General features: G+C 35.9%; 1 protein-coding gene across 8 annotated transcripts in view; it reads right to left on the bottom strand.

Annotated features, from left to right (window-relative positions):
• DNM3 (dynamin 3) overlaps positions 1-22669 on the bottom strand; it is a 689813-nt gene that overhangs the window by 433458 nt on the left and 233686 nt on the right. For 7 of the 8 annotated variants that reach the window (XM_027868462.1, XM_027868461.1, XM_027868465.1 and 4 more), the window contains exons 12-14: positions 20295-20365; positions 2808-2859; positions 1941-1970 (exon numbers count right to left, since the gene is read on the bottom strand). In XM_027868462.1, coding sequence (XP_027724263.1) covers positions 1941-1970; positions 2808-2859; positions 20295-20365 — 153 coding nt within the window. The remainder of the gene's footprint in view (positions 1-1940; positions 1971-2807; positions 2860-20294; positions 20366-22669) is intronic. The other variant, XM_027868464.1, reaches the window with a different exon arrangement.

Below are 22669 nucleotides of genomic sequence, written 5' to 3'. Positions count from 1 at the left end.
GCCCTGCCTAACCCTGCTCCTACCTACGTGCAACCTCCCTAGTAGTTTGTTTCATGATGTCATGAATGTCTTTCCCCATGAAGCTTTATGTCAAAGAATATTCCCTGATAACTTAATTTGTCTTCATAAATTAATTTGGAAATACTTCCACGCTGCTTACCCTGGGAGTGTTTTGTGAAGCTTGTTCCAGTCGTCAAAATTGCTAGCTAAGATGCTGAATAAAAGGTTGCTTTTGTTATTTCAAATATATTAGAAGACAGACTAACCTGTGGCTTAAAAAGAAACCTTTCCAAGTCAGGTCAAAACCTCAGACGGCAGCATTAAAGGCCAAAGATGAAGTGTGAGAAGATAAGTTAATAGAAGAAAACAGAAAGCTAGTAATACCTCATCACAGTAATAAGTCATTTCCGCGTCATACAAACACAAACATCCAGATTCATAAATAAAGTTTTTCCATTTCATAATTTAAAGCCCACTGTAGTCAAGCCAAGAAAAAAAGTAACCCAAAGGAATATTTGCAACATAACATTGTATATAATAACATGCTAGTAATGCTGGAACAAATAGTATATGCTAATTTGACACTATTGCTTTGGTTTTATCCTTCAGAATGCTATAGCTTCTTTAAAAGGTGGCATTACACTATTTAGTAAAAAAATCACAGATGATTATGATTTTACTTTGTTATTATGCAACTAAATGTTGCATTTCATTCCCTCTCGATACTGATGAAATATGTGCATATAACATGGCATATATTATAATACACATATACTTTTAGAAGTTAGAGAGAATTTTTCAAGTTAGAAAAGAGGGATATACATTTACACCCTAGAATGTAAGCCCACTGAAGGCAGGCGTGACTTTTTTTGTCTCTGAATGTATTCTCAGCCCTGGCACAAAAGTACTTAATGTTTATTGTTTGTTGCATGAATACGAATAAGTTTTTTGCATAGAGAAAAAAATCTTGATTTGCATATTAGTCTCCTCAGAATAATTTGCTGTAGATTTTTATTTTTAAAAAATTCATTTTTAATGATGGTAACAATGTTGGCATACCTAATCTCTTCCTTTCAAAAGCTTCATTAAATAACATAGAATTGATAAGGAACAAGTTCATTTTGTTCTCAAACAGTATATATACATACTTTAATGGAAAGTGAGACTTTCTCATTCAAACTTCAGGTTTCACTTTATCCCTGCTAAAAATTAAGTTTGAATGGTCTAAGAAAAAATCTCAGCAGAATCCCTTCTGCCCATGTGAAGTCAAAGGTCATGTAGCAGTCTTTCTGCACCCACAGAATGTTGGTTCTAAGGTTCTCTGGCTTTTCCTATGCCAAAGAATTCACAGGCCTAGTCCCTTTCCCTATCACTGTCTTTAAAAAGATTAGATCTTAATTCATGCGAAATGTCACCCAATTTAAGGTTGCTGTTCCCTATTTATTTTCATGAACTTTAGTGAAATGGAGTTTTGGTACCAATACACACACAAAAAAATCAGATGCCAGAAAATCCATCCACCTTTCCAAGAAACATAGTTTGTATTTATTAGAAATATCATAAATCAGGAGTGGGAAACTTATGCCTTATAACAATAAAGCATAAAAGGATAGAAGTTTTAGTCAATTAATGATTTTAATGATTATAAGACCCATGAGAATTAGAGGAATATCAAAGCATCCATAGTGTTAATGGCTTAATACTATAGCATATTACATTATACTAGTTCATACTTTTAAATCACAGCAAGTTATTAGCAGTGAAGGGATGAACCTTCTTAAGGTTCTCATTTCAGTGAGAGGATGTTATAGAGAAGACAGCCTAAGTTTAAAAAAAATTAGTAGCAAGCGCTAGTTGAGTTAATTAGTTAAAGACAAACTTTGCACTTGGGGAAGCTGAATGAAAAAGCAACAGTAAAGCTTACAGAACTTAGCTCGTACAATTTGCCTTGAAGGCGGAAGATTGGTTCCCTGAAATAGCAAAGAATTGTGTTTTAGTTAAGAAAAAAAGTTTCTAGAGAAAAATCTGAGTCATTTATTCCTTCTCCCTTCAAAACAATGAAAATCATAAAATTCAATCCCAGAGGTTCTCATTTATCTTATTAACCATTCCTCTGCATCATGAAAATTGACACTAGTTACAGAATCCTCATTGTTTTGACTTGAAAAGAAATAACAATGCAAATATTCATTATCACACAGAACATAACAGAAACAGCAAACTTTTTAGTTAATGCAATCTCTGCAAAGCGCGATGATTAGTCAGAGACAGCTGATCAACCTAAAGGATGAATATTTTAAAGACCAAATCAAGGTTTATAATTAACATCTTCATAAAACCAAAAGAAATTCTGACAAAGAGCAAATCAAGTTGCAACGGCCTTCCTCTATGAGCTGTCCCTTCACTGTTACCAAGCTGTGCAAATGTGTGAACTAGTAAGCAGCACCAGAAAGCCCATGCAAGTACTCACCAGCACTTTATCCTTGAACTGACTCACAGATTCAGTGATCATCAAATTAAATTTAGGGGTAACATAAGCAGGTAAAATAGTACATAGAGGATAGGAAGTGGAAATTCAAAAAGCTATGCCAATAGCAGAAGTTATTAAAAAGAAATCGAACTGTTAGCAGCACAAAACAACTAATGAAACAACTATATTTCATTCTGCAAACTTAAAAGGTGAAACACAAGCTGCGTGTCAAGCAGAATTTGCATAAAATTATTTGCATCCAAAAAATTGTCAATAAAGCAATTTGGCTCCAGTTCATTCAAGCATGCAGTTAGTGATTCTCTTACAAAATTCCTACCTGATTTCCAACTGCACTCTTCTTGTGAACCTGACTGCTTCTCTGCTGGGCACTAAGAAAGGCAAAAAGGAAAGGTTCAGTGAAGAAACTCTGGTTTTACTCCTGAACAACTAATAGGTATTAAAATAGACCCAAGACTGATGAAAGTAGAATTGAGTGATGCTTTCTAATGAAGAGATTGCAGATTGGTATGAAATTTGTGAAGGAAAACAGTTACTCTGAACTCGTGGTAATTAATGTTTATAAAACAAAAATATGGGAACACTACAGGAAGAAAAGCTGTATCTAGAATCACATGAACCTATAAGCATTGGTTAAATATTACAGGTATACAAGATATTAGAATTCAGCCTGGTCAGTCTGTTAGAGAATACAAAATTCCAACAGAAATTAGAGCTCTTTTTTAAAGTTTCACACATGTGAAACTTAACTTCTATTATTTTAAAGTATTCTATTATTTGATTATATTATTCTATACACCCTGGTATTTCATTATAATATGAGAGGGGAAAAAATCAAGAGTTAAAAAACCAATTAGATTATTCCGGGAAGACTGGCAGTCTTCCCTCTAATGATTCCTTAGTGGTTTATCTTGCAAGCTTGCTTTAAACATCTTCATTGAGCTTTTCAACATATTCTCAAGTTTCATGTATCTTAATAAATATTTGACATCACTAAAAGTAAGTGTTAAAATGATGGAATCCAGTGTTTTGATCAAAACAGGTACCAGCTTATAACAGTTTCTCTAGCTGATGGTCCTCAATAATTTCATGTACAATGTAAGTACATCGTACTTATTTTTTTCATAAGATGAATGTTGTAATCACTTCATTTCATTTAAAAAATGTTTAGACAAATTACTGACTACAAAAATCATACCAAACTCATAGAAAACTATAAAAAACAAACTTTACTTGAGTAGCTAGCTTTCTAGAAAATGTAAAGTACCATATGGAGTCTTCTATTCAGATAGTAAAAATGGAAATCAACTAAAGCTTTATTGATCTGAAAGAACTCTGTTTTATAAATGGATCAAGCAACTGATAAAAAATAAAACCAGAATGGTACTTGTTATTCATGATTGGCTATTGAGACAAGACTGTTGTCATGTAAAATGTTTTATTTATTCATTTTTAATGAGCTCTCTAATAGAAAAAAAAAAGAAACTTACATATCTATCAGCAGTAAAGCAGGTAACTAGGGCATAATCCAGAATCTAGTTGGGTCTTAGGTAAAGAATGTGAAGTAAACAGGAGCTCGAAGGGTGATTTGTATGTGATCAATAAACATTACAGTGTGCATAAGGTGAGCATGGTTTCAACTCTGTCCCTGGAATCCTAGATCTGATCCACAGAAGTAGTCACGAAATTAACTCAATAAACATCTCTACTAATATGTTTCTCCTCCCAGAAAATATAAGGACTTAACCCAGTTAAGATCAACTTTTTTTTTTTCCTGAGGATCTTCAAAGAATGACTGATCATGAAAATTTCAGATGTTGAAGGAAATATTTTTTTAGCATGGCACCTTTAAAAACATCTCTCATTCTTATTCCACCTCTGCTTGATGCTTGCCCTCTCTTTTGTATCCACCAGAATTTCATAAATCATAGAATTCTATAATTGAAAAGAACTATATGTTATGTAGTATAACACCCAGCTCCATGATTAGTGACAAGTGATTGTCTACCTTTTTGTATTTCCCCACCAGATAAATATAATAATGGGTAACACCTAACATTTAAATACTGCTTTAAGGTCTGTAAAACATTTTATATACAATGCCTTCTTTGATCTTCATAACACTGTGGGGTAGGTAGTATTATATTCACATTTATCAATGAAAAAGCTGAGGCTGAGAAATGTAAATGACTTGTCCAGTGTCACAGTTAGTATCTGAAGCAGGATTCAAACCCATGTTTTCCTGTCTCCAAATTCAGCATTCCATTTGCTATTCCACACTGCCCCTCCATGTGGAAATATACTATCAACAAAACTTCTTTCTCCAATATCTTCATGTCATCTAAATTTAATTACAGAGAACCAACAGCAGACAAAACTATGAAGTTGATGATGCTTTCTGTCCCTTTGGACATCTCCACACTCTTGCATTCTGAGTTGCCTACTCCAACCATACTGCCACCCCTGCCCTGGCCTCTTTAAGTCCCTTGTACTTTATCTTTTCTAAGTTTCACTTTCCAGAATCCCCAGTTACTTATTCTGTGACTCCTTTTAAGACACTATTCTCTCTGCTAATCTAATAATATATGGTGGTATTTGGTATATGCTCCCATTAAATTAATGTGACCTCTCTCAGGTAACAGTAGCAATTTTATAAAGTTTCTTAAACTAAAGAACTGACTTTCTTGATGGGAATTTCAGGTGCTATGACAAACCTATAATATTTCAGAGCAAGCAGGTCATTTAGCACTCCAACTTTTGGGGTCACTACATGGCACAGTGGATAGAGCACTGGGCCTGCAGTCAGGAAGACTTGAACTCAAATCTTATTTCAAATACTTGCTAGCTGTGTGACCCTAGGCAAATAACTTAACCTCTGTCTGCCTTCAGTTTCCTCAGTAAAATAGGAATCATAAGAGCATCTGCCTCCCAGGTTGCTGAGAATCAAATGAGGTAATGAGGTGAAGCACTTAGCTCAGCGTCTGTCACATAATGGTCACTTTCTCATCAAAAACCATTCAGTGAAAGTAGTTGCCTGTGAATAGGACCTTCCTGAGAATTACAGATAAAAAAGGAAGTACTGTGTAGCAGATGGAACCTCCATTCTGAAACACTTACTCAAATAACCTTCTCCTCATCCTTGATCTCTTCACCCTCTTTCCATTTTCCTTAAAAATACTAAGAGGGGTGAGGAGGAGGGTGGAGACCAGGCTCTGGATACTCTCTCCAGTGTTAACTGCTCCTGTTCTCATGTCCTTTGACTTACTGGTCCAGGAGGAGGAGTGAGTCTACTCCTTGGTCCCCATTCTCATTTCCAAACTCTCCCTCTAAATGATCGTTCAGCACCATCTCTTCCTGTGAGGTAAACTCCATCAATTTTCATTCAGTTCAGATCTTTGTTACTGTGATCTCTCAGCCTCCAGGTCATTCTCTCTCCTCAAAGAGTTCAACACCTGGCTCAGAGTATCTTCCATTCAACCCCCCCACCATATAGAGGCAGATAAGTAGTGCAATGTATAGAAATCTGGGCCTAGAGTCAAGAAGACAGGAGTTCAAATCCAGCCTCAGAAACTTAACTAGCTATGTAAGCCTGAACAAGTCATTTCACCTCTGTTTGCTTCAGTTACCTTAATTGTAAAATAGGGATAATAACAATTCCTACCTCTTTGGACTGCTGTAAGGATCAAATGATTTTGAAAAGCTCAAAGCATGATACCTGACACATTTTAGGTGTTTAATAAATGTTTGTTTTCTCTCTTCCTTCTCCTTTTGCTACATGGTTGCTTCCTGCATACTTCAGGACATACATGTTGATGTCCATTGCCTCCACATTTATCATTCTTCTCAGTTTCTATGACCTACATCTTCACTGTACCTCAGCTAACCACAGAGATGGTTGGACCTTAAGATCTCATGATTATTAATAACCAATACCACTAATACATCTATCGCCAACACTCTGAGCTCAAAGTTTACCCTTTTTATTTACAGCCTCCTGCCCTTCAGTGTTTCCTTCTGCCTAACTTCTCCTAAACTTTTCTTTTATTCTCCCTATAATGTCCTGTTCCTCCTTCCATCCATTCCCATTGTCTTATTCCATCACCTGTACTATGACCTCATTTTGTTTTGACTCAACTCTAGAGCTGACCAGTTTCAATATACATTGTGTTTTACTCCTTTGTCCTACCACCATTCATGACCTGACAACCCTTTTTTCGAGATTCGCCCTCCTTCTGCAACCTAGGCAGACTAGATCCATCATACTCCTGAGCTACTACTGAACACTGCTAGAGAAAGGCACATCATCATACTGACCAGGTCCACTACAAATTGATGTTATCTTTTCTCAAATGAGCTCTCAATTCTTGTACTTTTTTTCATTTGCTCTCTTTCCCCCCAGAAGGTGTTCCAAAGCTTCTCTTCTTTCTTCTCTTTTCTTTTCTTTTTTTTTTTTGGCAATTGGGGTTAAGTGACTTGCCCAGGGTCACACGGCTAGTGTCAAGTGTGTGGTCTGAGACCAGATCTGAACTCAGGTCCTCCTGACTCCAGGTCGGTGCTCTATCCATTGCGCCACCTAGCTGCCACGATTCTCTTCTTTCTTTTTTAAAGCCTTCAGTGCCTCCTCTACCCCTCTTGCAACAGATGTCCTCATGTCTCACTTTATTAAGAAAGAGTATTAGTTCTGAGCCCCCACCCATTCATACATCTATCCTTTCTTCCTTTATTCCTGCCTGCGAGGAAGTAGTGGCCTTCTCCTTAATAGGGTCAATCCCCGTACATGAATCCTGAATTCTGTGTCTTTGCATGTCTTCCAAGAACTTGACTTATCCATCATTCTTTCTCTCTCACTTTCAAATTCTCCCCATTTTATCTTATTTTTATGTTTTTTTGCACCATATTCATTTTTAATATTTTTCTCCCCACCCCTTCCCCAGTAAATCATCCTTTATGACAAATATGTAAAAAGAGAAAAAAGCATGCAACAAAATCAACCAATCATTATCAAGCATTCATTATATTCTTCCCACCTCCCTCCATCCACAGGAAAAAAGTATTGTAAGAAAGAAATATAAAATTCCTATACCACATAAGCACCATTACCTATCTATTGTCTCTTTCTTCACAGAAGGCAAACAATCAGGTCTCATCCCTTCTTTAAAAAAAAAACAAAACAAAAACCTGTATACCTTGCAAGTCCCTCAAGCTGTCATCCAATATTTCTTCACTCTTTCACTAACAAACACATGCAAAAAACCACCAGCATCTACAGCTTCCAACATGTGACTACCTACTCATTTATCCATCTGATTTCACATCTCATCACTCTACTAAAATCACTCTGTCATGATAAATCATCTCTTAAATGCTATCTGTCCTGAGGCCTCTTTTATTCTCAATCTTAATCAAGGATTTCTATCCTGGTTTGTGTGTCATGAACCCAATCAGTAATCTAGTGGACCCTATGGACTCCTCAAAATCACATTTTTAAATAATTGAAGGAAATATTGCCTTTCAGTTGCAGGTTAGTGTAAATAACAATATCTTTTTTTTCTCATCCAAGTTCATGGGGTCCCTGAAATCTATCCGTAGAACCCGAAGAACCTTTGATCTAAGTGAACTTCTTTGGACATCTCATCAGCACTAGTAAGTTCAAATAGCTTATCTCCTTAAGCATTATTCCCAAATCACTATATCTAGCTCTAATTTCCCTGCTGAACTCAAATTATCTGTCATCCACTTTCTGATGGATACATACTGAATGTTTGTAGGCCTTTCGAACTCAGAATGCCCAACATGGAATTTGATCTATTCTGTCATAAATACGTCCCCCTGCCAAACTTCCCTATTTCTAGTGAGGGCATCATGATATTCCTACTATTCCATTTCACAAATGGTTTTCCAGCCAAACCAGACTGTCTGCTGCTGCCTACACTCCATATTTCATATTCTGCTGATGGACATTGGCACTAATTATATTACCTCATTTTTTAATTCTCAACTCAGGAACTCCCTCTGCCATGAGTCTTTCCCTTCCCCTCTAGTTCTTAGGGCTTTCTCCTCTCAATGTATGGGAGGCATCTTCTAGATCATTTTCATATTTTGTAGGACTGCCCTTGAGCTATCTCTCCTTTGTCCCTTCACCAGGAAAAAGGACTGGTCCACTGTCTTTTCCAGTCATATATGATCTTGATGTTCCAATAGGTATTTAGTGATCCCAGATCACCTAAAATGGAGGCACCCCTATGGGTGATGTCAACAACTTGCTTCTAGGATACAGTCACAGGCATGAACATTCCATGTTGACCTACCACGTGTGAGATTTTTTTGTGATGTCTAGGGGCATCCAAGTGGTTCAGTGGATAAAATATCTGGCTTAGAGTCATGAAGATTTATCTTCCTGAGTTCAAATCTGGCCTCAGGTACTTACAAGTTGTGTGACTCTGGGCAAGTCACTTAACCCTGTTTGCCTCAGCTTCCTCATCTGTAAAATGAGCAGGAGAAGAAATGGCAAACCACTCCAGTATATTTGCCAAGGAAACCCCAAATAAGGTTATAATCAGTCAGACATGACTGAAACAAATGATCAGCAACAACAACTAGGGGTGAACAGCTGGGGCACCACATAATAAGTTGGGGAAGGAAGGTCCTGAGAGCTACTTTTCCTTCCCCTCAGGTCATGTTGCTCTCAGAAATGGTCTTGGGGTGTTGGTCTTGTTTTGTTTATCCTCCTCAGTTGTAGGTGCAGGGAGTGGAGCCTCTGTCTGAGGAACTCAGGCCATGGGGTCTTTAAGTAGAGGACTTCAGGCCAGATGTTGCAGCCAGCCCATCAGGAAAGGCCTGAGAAGCCAGGGTTGTAGGGGTGGCAGTAAGGTGGGGTGGAATTGGAATTTGATGGAACTAATCCTATGAAGGAAATAAGCTAAATTATAAACATCCTTTCTCCTTTTCTTCTTCAATATCTTCATCTAGTGGCTTTTTCCCTGCTGTCTACCAACACTCCCAGGACACCCCTGGCACTTAAAACTTCACTTGACCCTGAATGTCTGAATGTCTAGCATCTTATATTTCTCTTCCCTTCCATAGCCATAATTCTAAAAATGGAAGCCTACAAATGACAATTGTTGGAGGGGATTCAGGAAAACAGGCATATTGATATAACACTGGTGGAGCTATGAATTGATCCAGCCGTTCTTCAAAGCGACTGGTAACTAACCACCAAGTCACTAAACTGTGCATTCTTTTTGATCCAGTCATACCAATACTAGGTCTGCCCCCAAAGAAGTCAAAGAAAGAGGGAAAGGAAACATATATACAAAATATATATGCAAGCATGTATGTATATATACATATATATGTGTATATATACATACATATATGTGTATCATCACTGTTTGTAGTGAAAACAAACTGTAAACTAATAATAGTAGATAGCATTCAAAGACTAATTTAAGGTTTGTAAAATGCTTTATAGATCATATCTCATTTGATTCTCACAAAAGCCCTGAGTGGTAGGTGCTCTTATTATCTCCATTTTATAGATGAGGGAACTGAGGTAAATAGAAGTTAAGTGTTTTGCCCAGGGTTACCCAGTGTCAGAGTGTCAGAAGCTGGATTTGAACTCAGGTTTTCCTGATTCCAGATGCAGAACTCTATCCACTGTACCATCCAGTTACCTTTGAGGCAATATCTGTCAACTGGGAATGACTGAACCAATTTTGGTAGATGAATGTAATGGAATATTATCATACAGCAAGAAATTATAAGAGAGAGGGATTCAGAGAAACCTAGGAAAACTGGGACAAGGGTGGGGTTCATTCAACCAGACACACTTATTTCAAGCTCCACACTATGGGGAGATATTTCTTGTCTTTTCTTTTTGTTGCACTTTTAATGACATATGGTCATTCTAGCTGGCACATTCTTTATTGATCTCAGCCAGTAATGTTTGAGAGTTATAGTGAGAAACATATCATTTAATATTTATTTTTGTAAATAAAGCCAAACTAACTTAAAAGGAAGGCCTTGGTGGTAGTTGGGGGGCAATAAGCAAGACACAAAAGGGGAACTTGCAACCTGTGGGTTATATTGGAGGAAGGGGAAATTCTCACATTGATTGGAAACTGATGGAGAAGATGACACATAAGTGAATTGTAAACAATAGATTGCATTCATATGAGAGCAGAAGACGTCCTTGTAATAAACCAGAGTTCAGTACCATGGGAGGGAGAGAAAAATAATGTGAGAAGAAAAATCAAAGTAGCGCTGTAGTCTTTTGCCAAGGTTCTAATATACTGCATTTAACAGTGGCAACACAGACATTCCGTGGGAGAGAGAGAGATATAATGAAGGCTACAACTCACAGGATTTTCATGGGGCTCATGTAACAAGGACTGAAGTATATATACTGTATTAGTTCAACTGTGAGAAAACAGGTGTCAGAACATACTCACCACACTAGAAAACAAACAGACTTTGGTCTGTGAGATGGCATTGAGCTATCACTTTAACAGGCTGGGTCTGGAGCCTGTGTTTCCTTTAAACCACTAGAGAACATAAATTTCAGTAACTCAGAAGCCAGATCATCTGCATGGTACAAATGGAGGTGACCATGAGAACCTGAAAGCTCACTCCACAAGAGGGCTCTGCTAACAAGCTTGTCTTTCTATTTAAACAGTAGGATTATGGAGAAAGAATGGGAGCAAAAGAACAATTTGATCAGCTATTATTTATGTAAATTGCTAAATCAAATTTAGTGTATGGGGAAAAAAAGGATTTGGTGCTTTTTTAGACAAAGAGAATAACAAATAAACTCCATGAATGTTTTTCTTCTGAAATATTTGATTGTTAAACATAGAAATTTTATTATAATTGGAAAATCACACATGTAGATATCAGGAAAATCCAGAGTACAATCATCCTACAGCAGCATAAACTTGGCCACATTACAAATAACACATTTTATGACCTATATGTGGTAACAGAAAGATGGAAGGGGAAAATGTGCATTGTGAAGATGATGAAATTCTACTTCAAGAACAAAATCTGCAGCAAGTTTACCTTATAAAGGTCTTATATATATGATAAATAAGGAACTGATTCAAACTCAGAACAAAAGTCATTTACCAATAATGAAATGATGGAAGGAAATGAACAGGCAATTTTCAAAGGAAAAAAATCTAAACTACCAACAGCTGAATAAAAAATCTATTAAATAATAATTAAAAAACTCAAATGAAAGAAACTTTTTGAGATTCTGCCTCATACTCATCAGATGGCAAAAATGACAAAAGACAAAAATGACAAAAGTTGTTAGGGCTATGGGAAAGCAGGTGCTGTGAATTGGTTCAGCTATTCTGCAAAGCAATTTAAAACTATGCCCTACAAGTTACTAAAATGTACATAGCCATTGGCCCAGCTATACTAATATATATACTAATATGTGCTCAAAGATATCAAAGGAAAAGGAAAAGGACATGTGTGTATGTGTGTGTGTATGTGTGTGTGTGTGTTTTATACCAGCTCTTTTCATGGCAGCCCCAAACTAAAAACTAAGGGAGTTGTTCTACTCAAGAATGGCTACACAATAGTAAGCGAATGGAAAGAATGTTATTGTGCCATAAGAAATTTCAAAATGAGCACTTTCGGAGTAAACTGGAAAGACCTTTACGAACTGATGCAGATCAAAGCAAGTAGAACTCAGAGAACAATTAATATGACAGCCTTATGAAGAAAAACAGTTTTGAAAGACAGACTTCTGGTTCATGCAATGACAAACCATGAGTCCAAAAGACTGAAAAAGAAACATAACATTCACATTCTGCTAACAGAGGTAAAGAACTTAAAATTCAGAGAGAAAAATGTTTTTGGGCAGAGCCAATGTGGGAATTTATTTTCCCAGATTATGCATTTTTGGTGAGGGTTTTATTTGAAGGATGTTTTTGTTCAATTTTGGGGGTCCAAATGGAGGGACAGAATAATTGAAAGTTGTCTGCACATGAGAACCACATTGAAATATCCAAGTATCTACTTCAAAAGAAAAAGAAAAAAAAATAAATGTTTTTATAATATTAATAAAAGCTAAATTAGTAAAGGGCAGATACATCCACTGGAGACAAAAAATTAAGCCCATAATTGTCTACATATTCTGATTTGGAGATTTTAAAATGTCCATTATAATATGAATTATCCTTGAAATTTCAATTTTAGGGGACAATGGAAAGATTTTTAATATATACATTTTATATCCTCATCAAGTAATTTCTTCTTTGACAACAGGAATTTATGTATCTATTGCTTTGGAATTTATAAAGTGGTTTCCTCATGATAGACCTATGAATTTAATGCATATGATAATAAAAAGAATAGCATATTTTACACATTACTTACTTTGCAAAACTTTCCATATGAGTCACAAAATCAAAGAATCTCAGATTCATCAGGGACCTCAGAAAACATTAACCCAAATTTGGACATGAACAGGAATCTCTACAATACAATCAACAAGTGGTTGTCCAGATTTTGCCTGAAAATCTCCAATGAAGGGTTTTTCAAAATTCCTCTTTAAAGTAGTTCTAATTGTTAGGAACTTTTTCCGTACATGACCATCACAGAATCTTAAAGCTGGAAGCATCCTCAGTGACCAACTAGTTCAACCCCTACAAGAAAGGCATCACCACTCTAGCATGCTTCACAAGTGTTCATCCAGCTTCTGCTTTCAGAACTCTGAGGAAGGGGAAACCATCTCCCATCAAAGCAACTCAGTCAATTTTTAGATAGCTCTGTCAGGAAATTTTTCTTCATATTGAGCCTAAATTTGCCTCTTTGTAACTTTCATACACTGTTCCTGGCTCTGCCTTCTGGGACCAAGAGAAGGTCTAACACCTCTTACATGTGGAAATCTATAAGGTACTCAAACACAGCTATCACATACCCTCTCCCAAAGTATGCTCTTCTTTATAACAACCTTTCCTAGTCCTTTCAACACCTTCCTATGATATGGACTCACGACACTTCGGCATCCTAGCTGTCATCTTCTCTAAGCTTTCCACCTTCTCCATGTCATTTCTAAATTGTGACTCCCAGAACTTATCACAATATTCGAGACATAAATGAACAAAAAAGGATTGTAATTATGCCTCTCAATGCAATCAAATATTCCTTAGTTTTTGTGGCTACCACATCATGCTGGTGACTCATATCACACTTGCAGTCCACTAATATATATGGATTTTTTTCAAATTATTTTTAATCATGTCTACCCCATCTTGCACTAGTAAAATTGATTTTTTTACACAAGTGGAAGACTTTATATTAACCCCTACTGAATTTCATTTAATAGGTTCCTTCTAATGCTACAGCTAGTCAGGATCTTTTTTGGATTCTGAGTCCATCACCCAGTGTATTATCTATTCATCACAGCTTTGTGTCATCTGTCATTTGATAAGGAAGCCATCTATGCCTTTGTATCAAACTCAAATGGAAATGAATTCCCTGAGGGAGCATGTTGACTTAGAAAATCACAAATTAGCATTATCTATGTTCTACCATGTTTTTTATTTACTTTGTTAAAAATTTCCCAATTACATTTTAATCTGATATGAGAAACACTGGGAAATTTTTCAATCTGTGAGTTTGATACCTCTGATGTAAATCATTGATAAAAATGTTAAATAGTTCAGAGTCAAGCACAGATTCCTGAGGAACTCCACTGAAGACAACCTGCAAAACTGATGTGGAATTATTAATGACTACTCTTTGAGTTTAGCCATTGAACCAGTACTGAATCCATCTATTTATATTATCACCTTGACCAAATGTATCCATCTTTTCCACAAGAATGGTATGAACTAGCTTTAGCAAATGCTTTGCATTTTTAAAATCTAAGGAAACAATATTATTCCTCATATCTACTAGTTTAATACCATAATCAAAAAAGGAAATAAGGTTAGACTGCCATGACTTCTTTTAATTAACTAAGAAATATATTTTCCCAACAAGAAAGCAAGTAGCTTACATGCAAAATAAAAACATCCAAACACTATTAGAAATATTGAAGTAAGAAGGATTTGATATTGATCTGAATGAGGACATGGAATTGAAATGAATATGCAATTTAAAGTAGATCTGATATGCCATTGTCATGGCATTCCAGTTCTCAGGTCATAGATATGCATTACATACTGTGTATCAATATCTACACTTCTATTATTTGCCATTTTCTCTTAACACTAATGTGCAGTTCATATGAGTGACTACAAGTAAAAGGGGCAATAAAGATAGTTTTCTATAGGGAATTTTCTGCAGCATGGACCATACTCAACACACACACACATTTCATCCATTTGATTGTCAAAGGAAAGGCCCTTAGGAGCACTGATATCAAAACGACTGAAAAGGTTTCAGAATGTAGCCTCTCATCACTCTTCCAATTCTCATCCCCCAACACCATAGACAGTGAATTAGTCTTTGAGGATTCCTGCACTTGCTCTAAGATGGCATTGGCCTAGAATCACTACATACATTATATAGAACACTATATTGTTACTACAGTCATTGAAAAGATATATCAGTGTTTCAGCATCAAGGTACAACTGAGTTGATTTTTATGAAAAGCACATATTACATAAATAATACAAGTTCACTTCACCTAGAGGGGCAGTGGATAGAACATTGGACCTGGAGTCAAAAGACTTGAATTCAAATTCAGCCTTAGACACCACTGTCTGCCTCAGTTTCCTCTCATATAAAATGGGAATAATAACAACACCTCCATCCCAGGAATATCGTGTGGATAAAATTAAGTATTTGTAAAGTGCTTTGAAAAAATTAAAGTACTATATAAGTGTTAGCTATTATTATTTCTTTACTCGCATTGTACAGAAGAATATTACAGATATAGTTTTCTGAAACATACAGATACCCTCAAATGACAGTTATAGTGAAGTTTCTAGAAGTGAAGCAACAGTGGATGTGTACTGTAAATGTTACTAACTTTGTTTAAGATTAGGAGGAGAAAAGATGCAGGAGAGATCCCCATTATATTCTCTATTCTTCCTTGGGCCTTTACCTTTCTCTGGATCAGACTATAAAGATTTGGCATAGCAAAGTTACATTCTATATTTTCCTCTTTATAGTCTTCCATTGAAGTATAAAGATTAAATAGATGATAGTGTTAATACTGATCCTAAATACTTGATCCAATGTATTTTTAAATTTTAATTTATTTTTGTTACATTTTACTTTCCAAACTGTCTCCCTCTCTCCCTCCCCATCCCACACTAAAGGAGGTCACTATTTGAGATATGTGTGTGTGTGTATGCATGTATGCATGTATGTATGTAAAACCATTCTATGCATAATTCTGTTTATCAGTTCTTTCTCTGGAGGTGGATAGCATCTTCCTTCATACATCCCCTGTAGTTGATTTGAGTAGTTATAGCACTCTGAATAGCTTAGTCGTTCACAGTTATTTTTGAACAATATTACTTGTTACTGCACACAGCAATCTCTTGGTTCTGCTCATTTCACTCTTTATTATTTCACGCGAGTCTTTCTATGGTTTTCTAAAATCATTTCTTAACAGCACAGCAGTACTCCATCACAGTCATATACCACAACTTGTTCAGCCATTTCCCAATTGATGGGCATTCCCTCAATTTCCAGTTCCTTGCCACTACAAAGAGAGCTGCTATAAGTATTTTAGAACACATACATTCTCTTCCTTTTTCCCTGACTACCTTGGGAAACAGACCTAATAGTGGTAATATAACCATTAATTTGCAAAATAGAAACCAGTTATTTTGTAGTTTCCATCTGTTGAGATTGCTACTGGGGTGGAGTGTGGTGGAGGAAGGCAGCCTTGAAGTGACAGAACAAACTCACTAGTTCTCAATGCCTTTTGCAGAAAATAATCCTTCTAACCAAAGCAGCAGACCACACACATCATTTCAAACAACATGAGGAAAAAGAATAATTAACAATTGAACTGGTGAAATGAGCTGAAAAGGTTCTACTCACTGACCTGGCAGGTTTATTTGTTCATTTGTTTTTTCTTTTTTGTTTTGTTTTTATTTTTAAAGAGCAAGGTACAAAACATATGCCAGCTACCATTTGGGTGTCCTGCTTTAGCACATTATTTTAAATGGCAGTGATATTTTCTTATACAGCCAGGAGGTCACAGTTCAACTGTTCCTTTTGCTTTGAACTTTTTTGCAACATGCTCACTTGATTGAGGCTAGAACTTGTTCCTATAATTATGGGAAAGGTAATCATTGATTTCTGTAGTAAATAGTGAGTTTAAAATGGTAATATCTTTTAATTCATCTTTGCTGATAATTTTGAAGATATTTTCTTTCCCGCACAAGGATTCCCATAATACCAACGTAACAGAGGCACGAGAATTTTGTGGCCGAGCCCAACCCTGGATGTGAGTCGCTGCCTAACAGTTTGTCCCTAAGGAAATTCTGGCAAGGGAAGAACCATTTCTCATCCAACAAGGGCAACTCTAGGCCTGGCACCACTAAGTCCCACACCAGCGTTCAAAGGGACCTGCCACCCTATAGAACAGGATCAACCTCTCTCCCCTTGAGTCAGACCCATGGCTTCCTTCTGATGAATCTATGCTGACTTTTTGTAATCACTTTTTAGTTATTTTCCAACCACGCCCTTGTTGATCTAGTCTAGAACTTCCCAGGTACTGAAGTCAAGTACACTGGCCTGAAGCTTGAAGACTTCTCCCTTTTTATTCAACATTGGGACGTTTGTCTTTCTCCAGTTTTGCAGCACCTCTCTTTTTCTTCACTGTCTTTGAAATATCACTGACATTGGCACAGCAATCATACCTGACAGTTTTCTCATTGTCTGAGAACTCAGTTATCTGGCTAGGCCCCTGAATTCATCCAGGAAAACCAAGTCCTCTATTACTAACTCATATTTAGGTTGCTTATCAAGTGCTTTTCATCAGGAGTTGAGGATAAAGTAGAAATGCTGAGGAAAGGAAGCTTTATTAATCTACTAGGAAATCAACAGAAAAGCTACAACATGCCTATGGCAGCAAAAAGACTTCCAGAAGTTGTGAATTGTCCTACTGCCATATACACTACCTAAATTTGAACCCATTTTATTCCTGGTTTTCGCAGTAGGTAGGGGAGCATGTCATAGACCTCTGGAGGAATGGAATATACCACGTTCCTCTTATGTCACATTAGTAAATATCTACTTCTAAGAGCTAAGTTTCATGGACTTAATTAGTCATTGGTAGGTATTAGCTGATAATCATTGGGGGAAACCTACCAGTGGGGGCTCATGAGATTAAAATACTAAAAAAATACCTCAACCCCTCAGAGCTACCCCTAAAACTATGAAAGAAAATATAGCATTTGAGCTCTGGAGACCCAACTTGTCAGTGCTAGTTGAAGTTAGAAAAATAGCCTCAAAGCTTGAGCTACCAAGAAAAGTAATACCAAAGAAATAAATGGAGAAAAACAAACCTAACAAGTCTTTCTTTATTTCTATATTTTCTTCTGCTTCTCTGTGTTTTCTTCTGAACTTCCCTTTCTTCTCTGTGCATTTTTTAAATGACCCTCTTTATGATGTGTCTCTTGCAATCACAATCCCCATAAGTTTCCTCCCCAATTAAAAACAGGAGGGAAAAAAAACTTTTAACAAATAAGAATAGTCAAACAAAATAAATCCACACAATAACCATGGCCCCAAAATATATGTCCCTTTCTGTACCTTGATTTTGACATCTCTCTATCAGGAGGTAGATAACATGCTTCATAATAACTTCATCAACAATCAGGCTTCACTAAAGTAACAGGATATAAAATAAACCCACAAACCAAAACTATTTCTATTTAGCAACAGCAAAATCCAGGAAGGAACAATAGAAGGCAAAAGTCTTTTCAAAATAGCTTCACAGTGCATAAAATATCCGGGAGTCAATCAACAAAGATACACTCAGCACCTGTATCAATGAAATTACAAAATACTCCTTAAATTAAAAAAATTACTCAAGTAGTTTGAGGGCTGGTCAGTGCTCATGGCTGAGCCAAACTAATATTATTAAAATGATACTACCTACATTAATTTAAAAATTCAGTGTTATCCTAATCATTGTCATGGGGATATTTTAAAGAACTAGACAACAACAAATGTACTCAAAAAAGCTAAGGCTCTGTAATCACAAGAAAAAGGAATAAAGGAAGATTGATGGGGAAATAGAAGTTCCAGACTTAGCATCGTAATTAAAATAGTAATCATCAAAATGATTTAAAACTAGTTTAAAATTTAAAAACAAGATTAGTTGAGCAGAATAATTTGCATAGGGAAGAAGCAAAAACTATTTACTTCATTAACAGTGTTCAATAAACCTGAGAACATATATTAATTGGGGAAGAATTCCCATTTTGACCAGAATTATTGAGAAAAATTAGAAAAGAATCTGGCAGAAATTAAATTTATATTAAAGTTTAATACTACCACAATGAGCTCAAACAGATAGGGGACCTGACATTAAAAGACGCACGATTTTTTATAATTGGAAGAGAACCAGATCTAAAATCTTTCACAGGGAGAATATGTAATCAACTAGAGATAAAGGCAATCACAAACATAAAATAGATCATCTCACATACATGATATTGAAAGCTTTTGCATTTGAAAAATCAGCATAATTAGGAGAAGATGGGAAATGTTCAACTGGGGGAAAAATTCTTGCATCAAATATTTCTGTTAAAGGTTAGGTATCCAAGATATATACGTAACACAAATATATAGAAACAAAAGCCATTTTCCAATGGCCAAGACATCAAAAGAGATAAACAAACAGTTCTCAAAAAGAGCTACAAACTATTAATCACCATATCAAAGACTTTTCCAAATCACTAATAAAAAGAGAAGTATACATTGAAACAACTCTGAGTTTTCAACTCCCAGGAAATTGGCAAAGATGAAAAAATCATCATTGGAAAGTTTGTGGTAAGAAAGGTACACTAATATGTTGGTGGAGCAGTAAATTGGTCCACCATTCTGGAAAGCAATTTAGAATCATGCTAAGAAAATGACTAAAATATCTCTAACCTTTGACCCAAAAATACTGAATCAAAGAACTTTATGATGAAAAGTAAAGCCCTGTATGCACCAAAATATTCACAGCAGAACATGGTGCCAGAGCAAAGAACTGCAAACAAAGCAAATGCACAGGGGAACAGCTAAACAAATTGCAATGCATCAATATTATTGCCCTGTAAAAAATGAATATGATTAATTCAGAGAAGCATGGGAAGACATTAACTGATGTGGAGTGAATTAGGCATAAACAAGAGAACAATATACGTGAGTAAAATGATATAAATGAAAAGAACAACAGTAATGAAAATCAAAATCGAATACGGTCAAGTCTAATGATGAACTCTTTTTCAAAGTAGTGGGAGAGTTCATGGGTATAGAACACTGCATTTAATGGCACAATTAGTTGATGTATCCATTAATTCTCTTGAACTGCTTTTTTGTTCTATTCTTTGTTATAAAATCTGCTCTTTGGGAAGGAGATATATTGGGAAATGCCAGTGATTTAAAAACAAAAGATATAAATAATTTTTAAAGAGATAAGCCAGGATGAAAATCTGTTTTGACCAGTTGCATTTTTCACATAAGAGAATGCATGATTGAATATTTCAAGGAAGTTTGACGAGGTCATTGTAAATATATAAAAAATGCTTTGTTTCCTAAACAGAAATACACACACACACACACACACACACACACACACAATAAACAAACAAAAACACTTCATTTCACATACTTTGCAAAGCCAATGAAGTCTTCATGATTGGTGTTAATATAGGATAACTGGATGTCAATCAGCAATAACACCTAAAAGTCAAAGAAAAACAGAACAATTTTTGAACACAGTACTTCATAAAAGGCAACATTTAAAATGCTCCAGAACCTAAAAAATCAATACTGGACTTTAAAACCCCTTGGTACAAATGCCTAACCAATAGAGAAAACACTATACCAATTTTATTTTTTTCCATGAAACTCACTTTCTTTTATTTCATTTCCTTAAGCCAACTCAGAACCAATATATGCCTCTCTTGAGAGACAGTCAATAGGGAGCTTGTGTACTCCACTGGTGTCAACATAGTATAGTGTCCCACCTGTGGCTTGTCTGGGGAAGACATGAATAAGAACTGGCCAAGAAGGTCTGGTATTTTTAGGTTGCAATCAGGATCTCTGGCAGAAATACTCACATGAAACAAATCATAGAAGTACTGTCATATTAGCACAAAAGGAGTTTGAAAAAAGGTAATACTATTACAATTTGCAGAATAAAGTACTATGAGTGTTTTCTTATGTACAATCTGAAATCAAGCTACTGTAATGAGAAGAACAAGAAGGTGGTAACTCACTGCAGAGGCTTATATGCTGAAAAACTCTTCCAGGAGAAAAAAAAAATCTAACAGTAAGAAGACCTATGATCCAATTTCCTGGAGCTTTATCTCCTAAAGATAGTCACAAAACGATCTCTACTATCAGTTACTTCAAAGCTCTCTCATTAACAACTGTTTAGCTACTTCTCCTTAAGCCAGTCACTAAACAAACATAAATGGATAGGAGAAGTAACTAAAGGGCCTATCTTGGATCATTAAGGGCCCTCAGCATCATGAACCTTTTCTCTGTGTCTCCAAGTATAAAGCAGTTTATTCATTAATCTTACCACAAGTCATAAGGGCATAGCTGCTTAATAACTCCCAAGCAGGTCATTACTTAGTGTAACGAGTATCTGTTGATCGATTTATAACTGAGTGACAGCACAACTGAAATTCATGAAACAATAAGTGTATATGTATGTGTTGTGTGTGTATGTATATGTAAACACACATGCATATATGTATATACACATAGGCATGCACACAGATATAAGTATCACGTATCTGTATATACAGCACATCTGTGAGTACACACATATGTAATTTACCAATTTGTACATAAACACACACACACACTTATTGGTACACGAATTTCAACTGTGCTCTCATTCAGTTATACATCAATCAACAGATATTTGTTACATTAAGAAGTGATCTGTTTGGGAGTTACCTTTAAGGAGTTATGCCCTTGTGATCATGTATATACTTGATGTATATGCATGTACACATACATACATAATGTATGTTCATACATAAATGTATGTTCACATATACATACATATATCAACCTAAAGCTTCAAACTTCAGACTGTAATTTCAAATCCAAACTGTGGTTCACAGAGATCCAGAATGTTCCTAAGCAGCAAATATTCAACCATGGGGAAATAACATGTTCAAGAGGAAATGAGAGGGAAGTCAGGTTATCAGCTAATTTTAAGGAGGGGGAGGACTTACTCCCCAAAAATCAAAAAAGTCAGTGCTCTTCTCATGCAGAGAATCCTAAGAAATGGGAAGACATAAACTAGAGAAAAGGCAAGAACGAGCATTTTCAAAAGGGAAAAGTATCTTATGCCTCTTACATGGGTGGCTATCTGTAATTTTTGTATTCATGTACTGAAGTGGCACTACCATAAGAAATGTTAACATTTGAACTGTTCCCCCGTTTCCTATGCTCGTGTCATGAATGTTTGAGGTATTCACAGACGTTAACATGAACCAAAGGGTAGAAAAAGACAAGCAGAAAAATTATAGATGTTTCATGTTTACGTTCCAGGAAATTTCACATCTGGGTTCATCTCAATGAGAAGATATTTGTGTAGGGAAGAAGGGAGATAGAACACTTTCCCCAATTTTGACATTTTCTATGAGTTATGCATTGTCTTTTCTCATCTTAAAGAATCATATATAATTTATGAAGTTGTCTGAAGTTCAGAGATGTTAAGTAATTTGTCCATGGTCACAGTATCAGAAGTAGAATTTGAACTCAGGCCTTCCTGACTCTAAATCCATCCCTCTCACTATTATGCAAAACTTCCTCTGTTTTGAAAAAGTAGATGACACAGAATACAGTTAATCTCTTGAAACAGAAATAATTACCAGGCTCCGGACTGATCTTCAGTACTTGAAGTATTCAAACTAACATAGTAAACAAAATGTGTCCATATTTTAACTATTAAAATTTATTCTTTAAAGAAAAAAACTCTTAAGGTCATCTTACATCCTCCAAATCCTTCAGTTCATAGGA

Source organism: Vombatus ursinus, unplaced genomic scaffold (assembly GCF_900497805.2).
Source record: "Vombatus ursinus unplaced genomic scaffold, bare-nosed wombat genome assembly UNPS02014789.1, whole genome shotgun sequence".
Lineage (NCBI taxonomy): Eukaryota > Metazoa > Chordata > Mammalia > Diprotodontia > Vombatidae > Vombatus > Vombatus ursinus.
The sequence above is the reverse complement of the archived record's forward strand: the minus strand, read 5'-3'. Positions and strand labels throughout refer to the sequence as shown.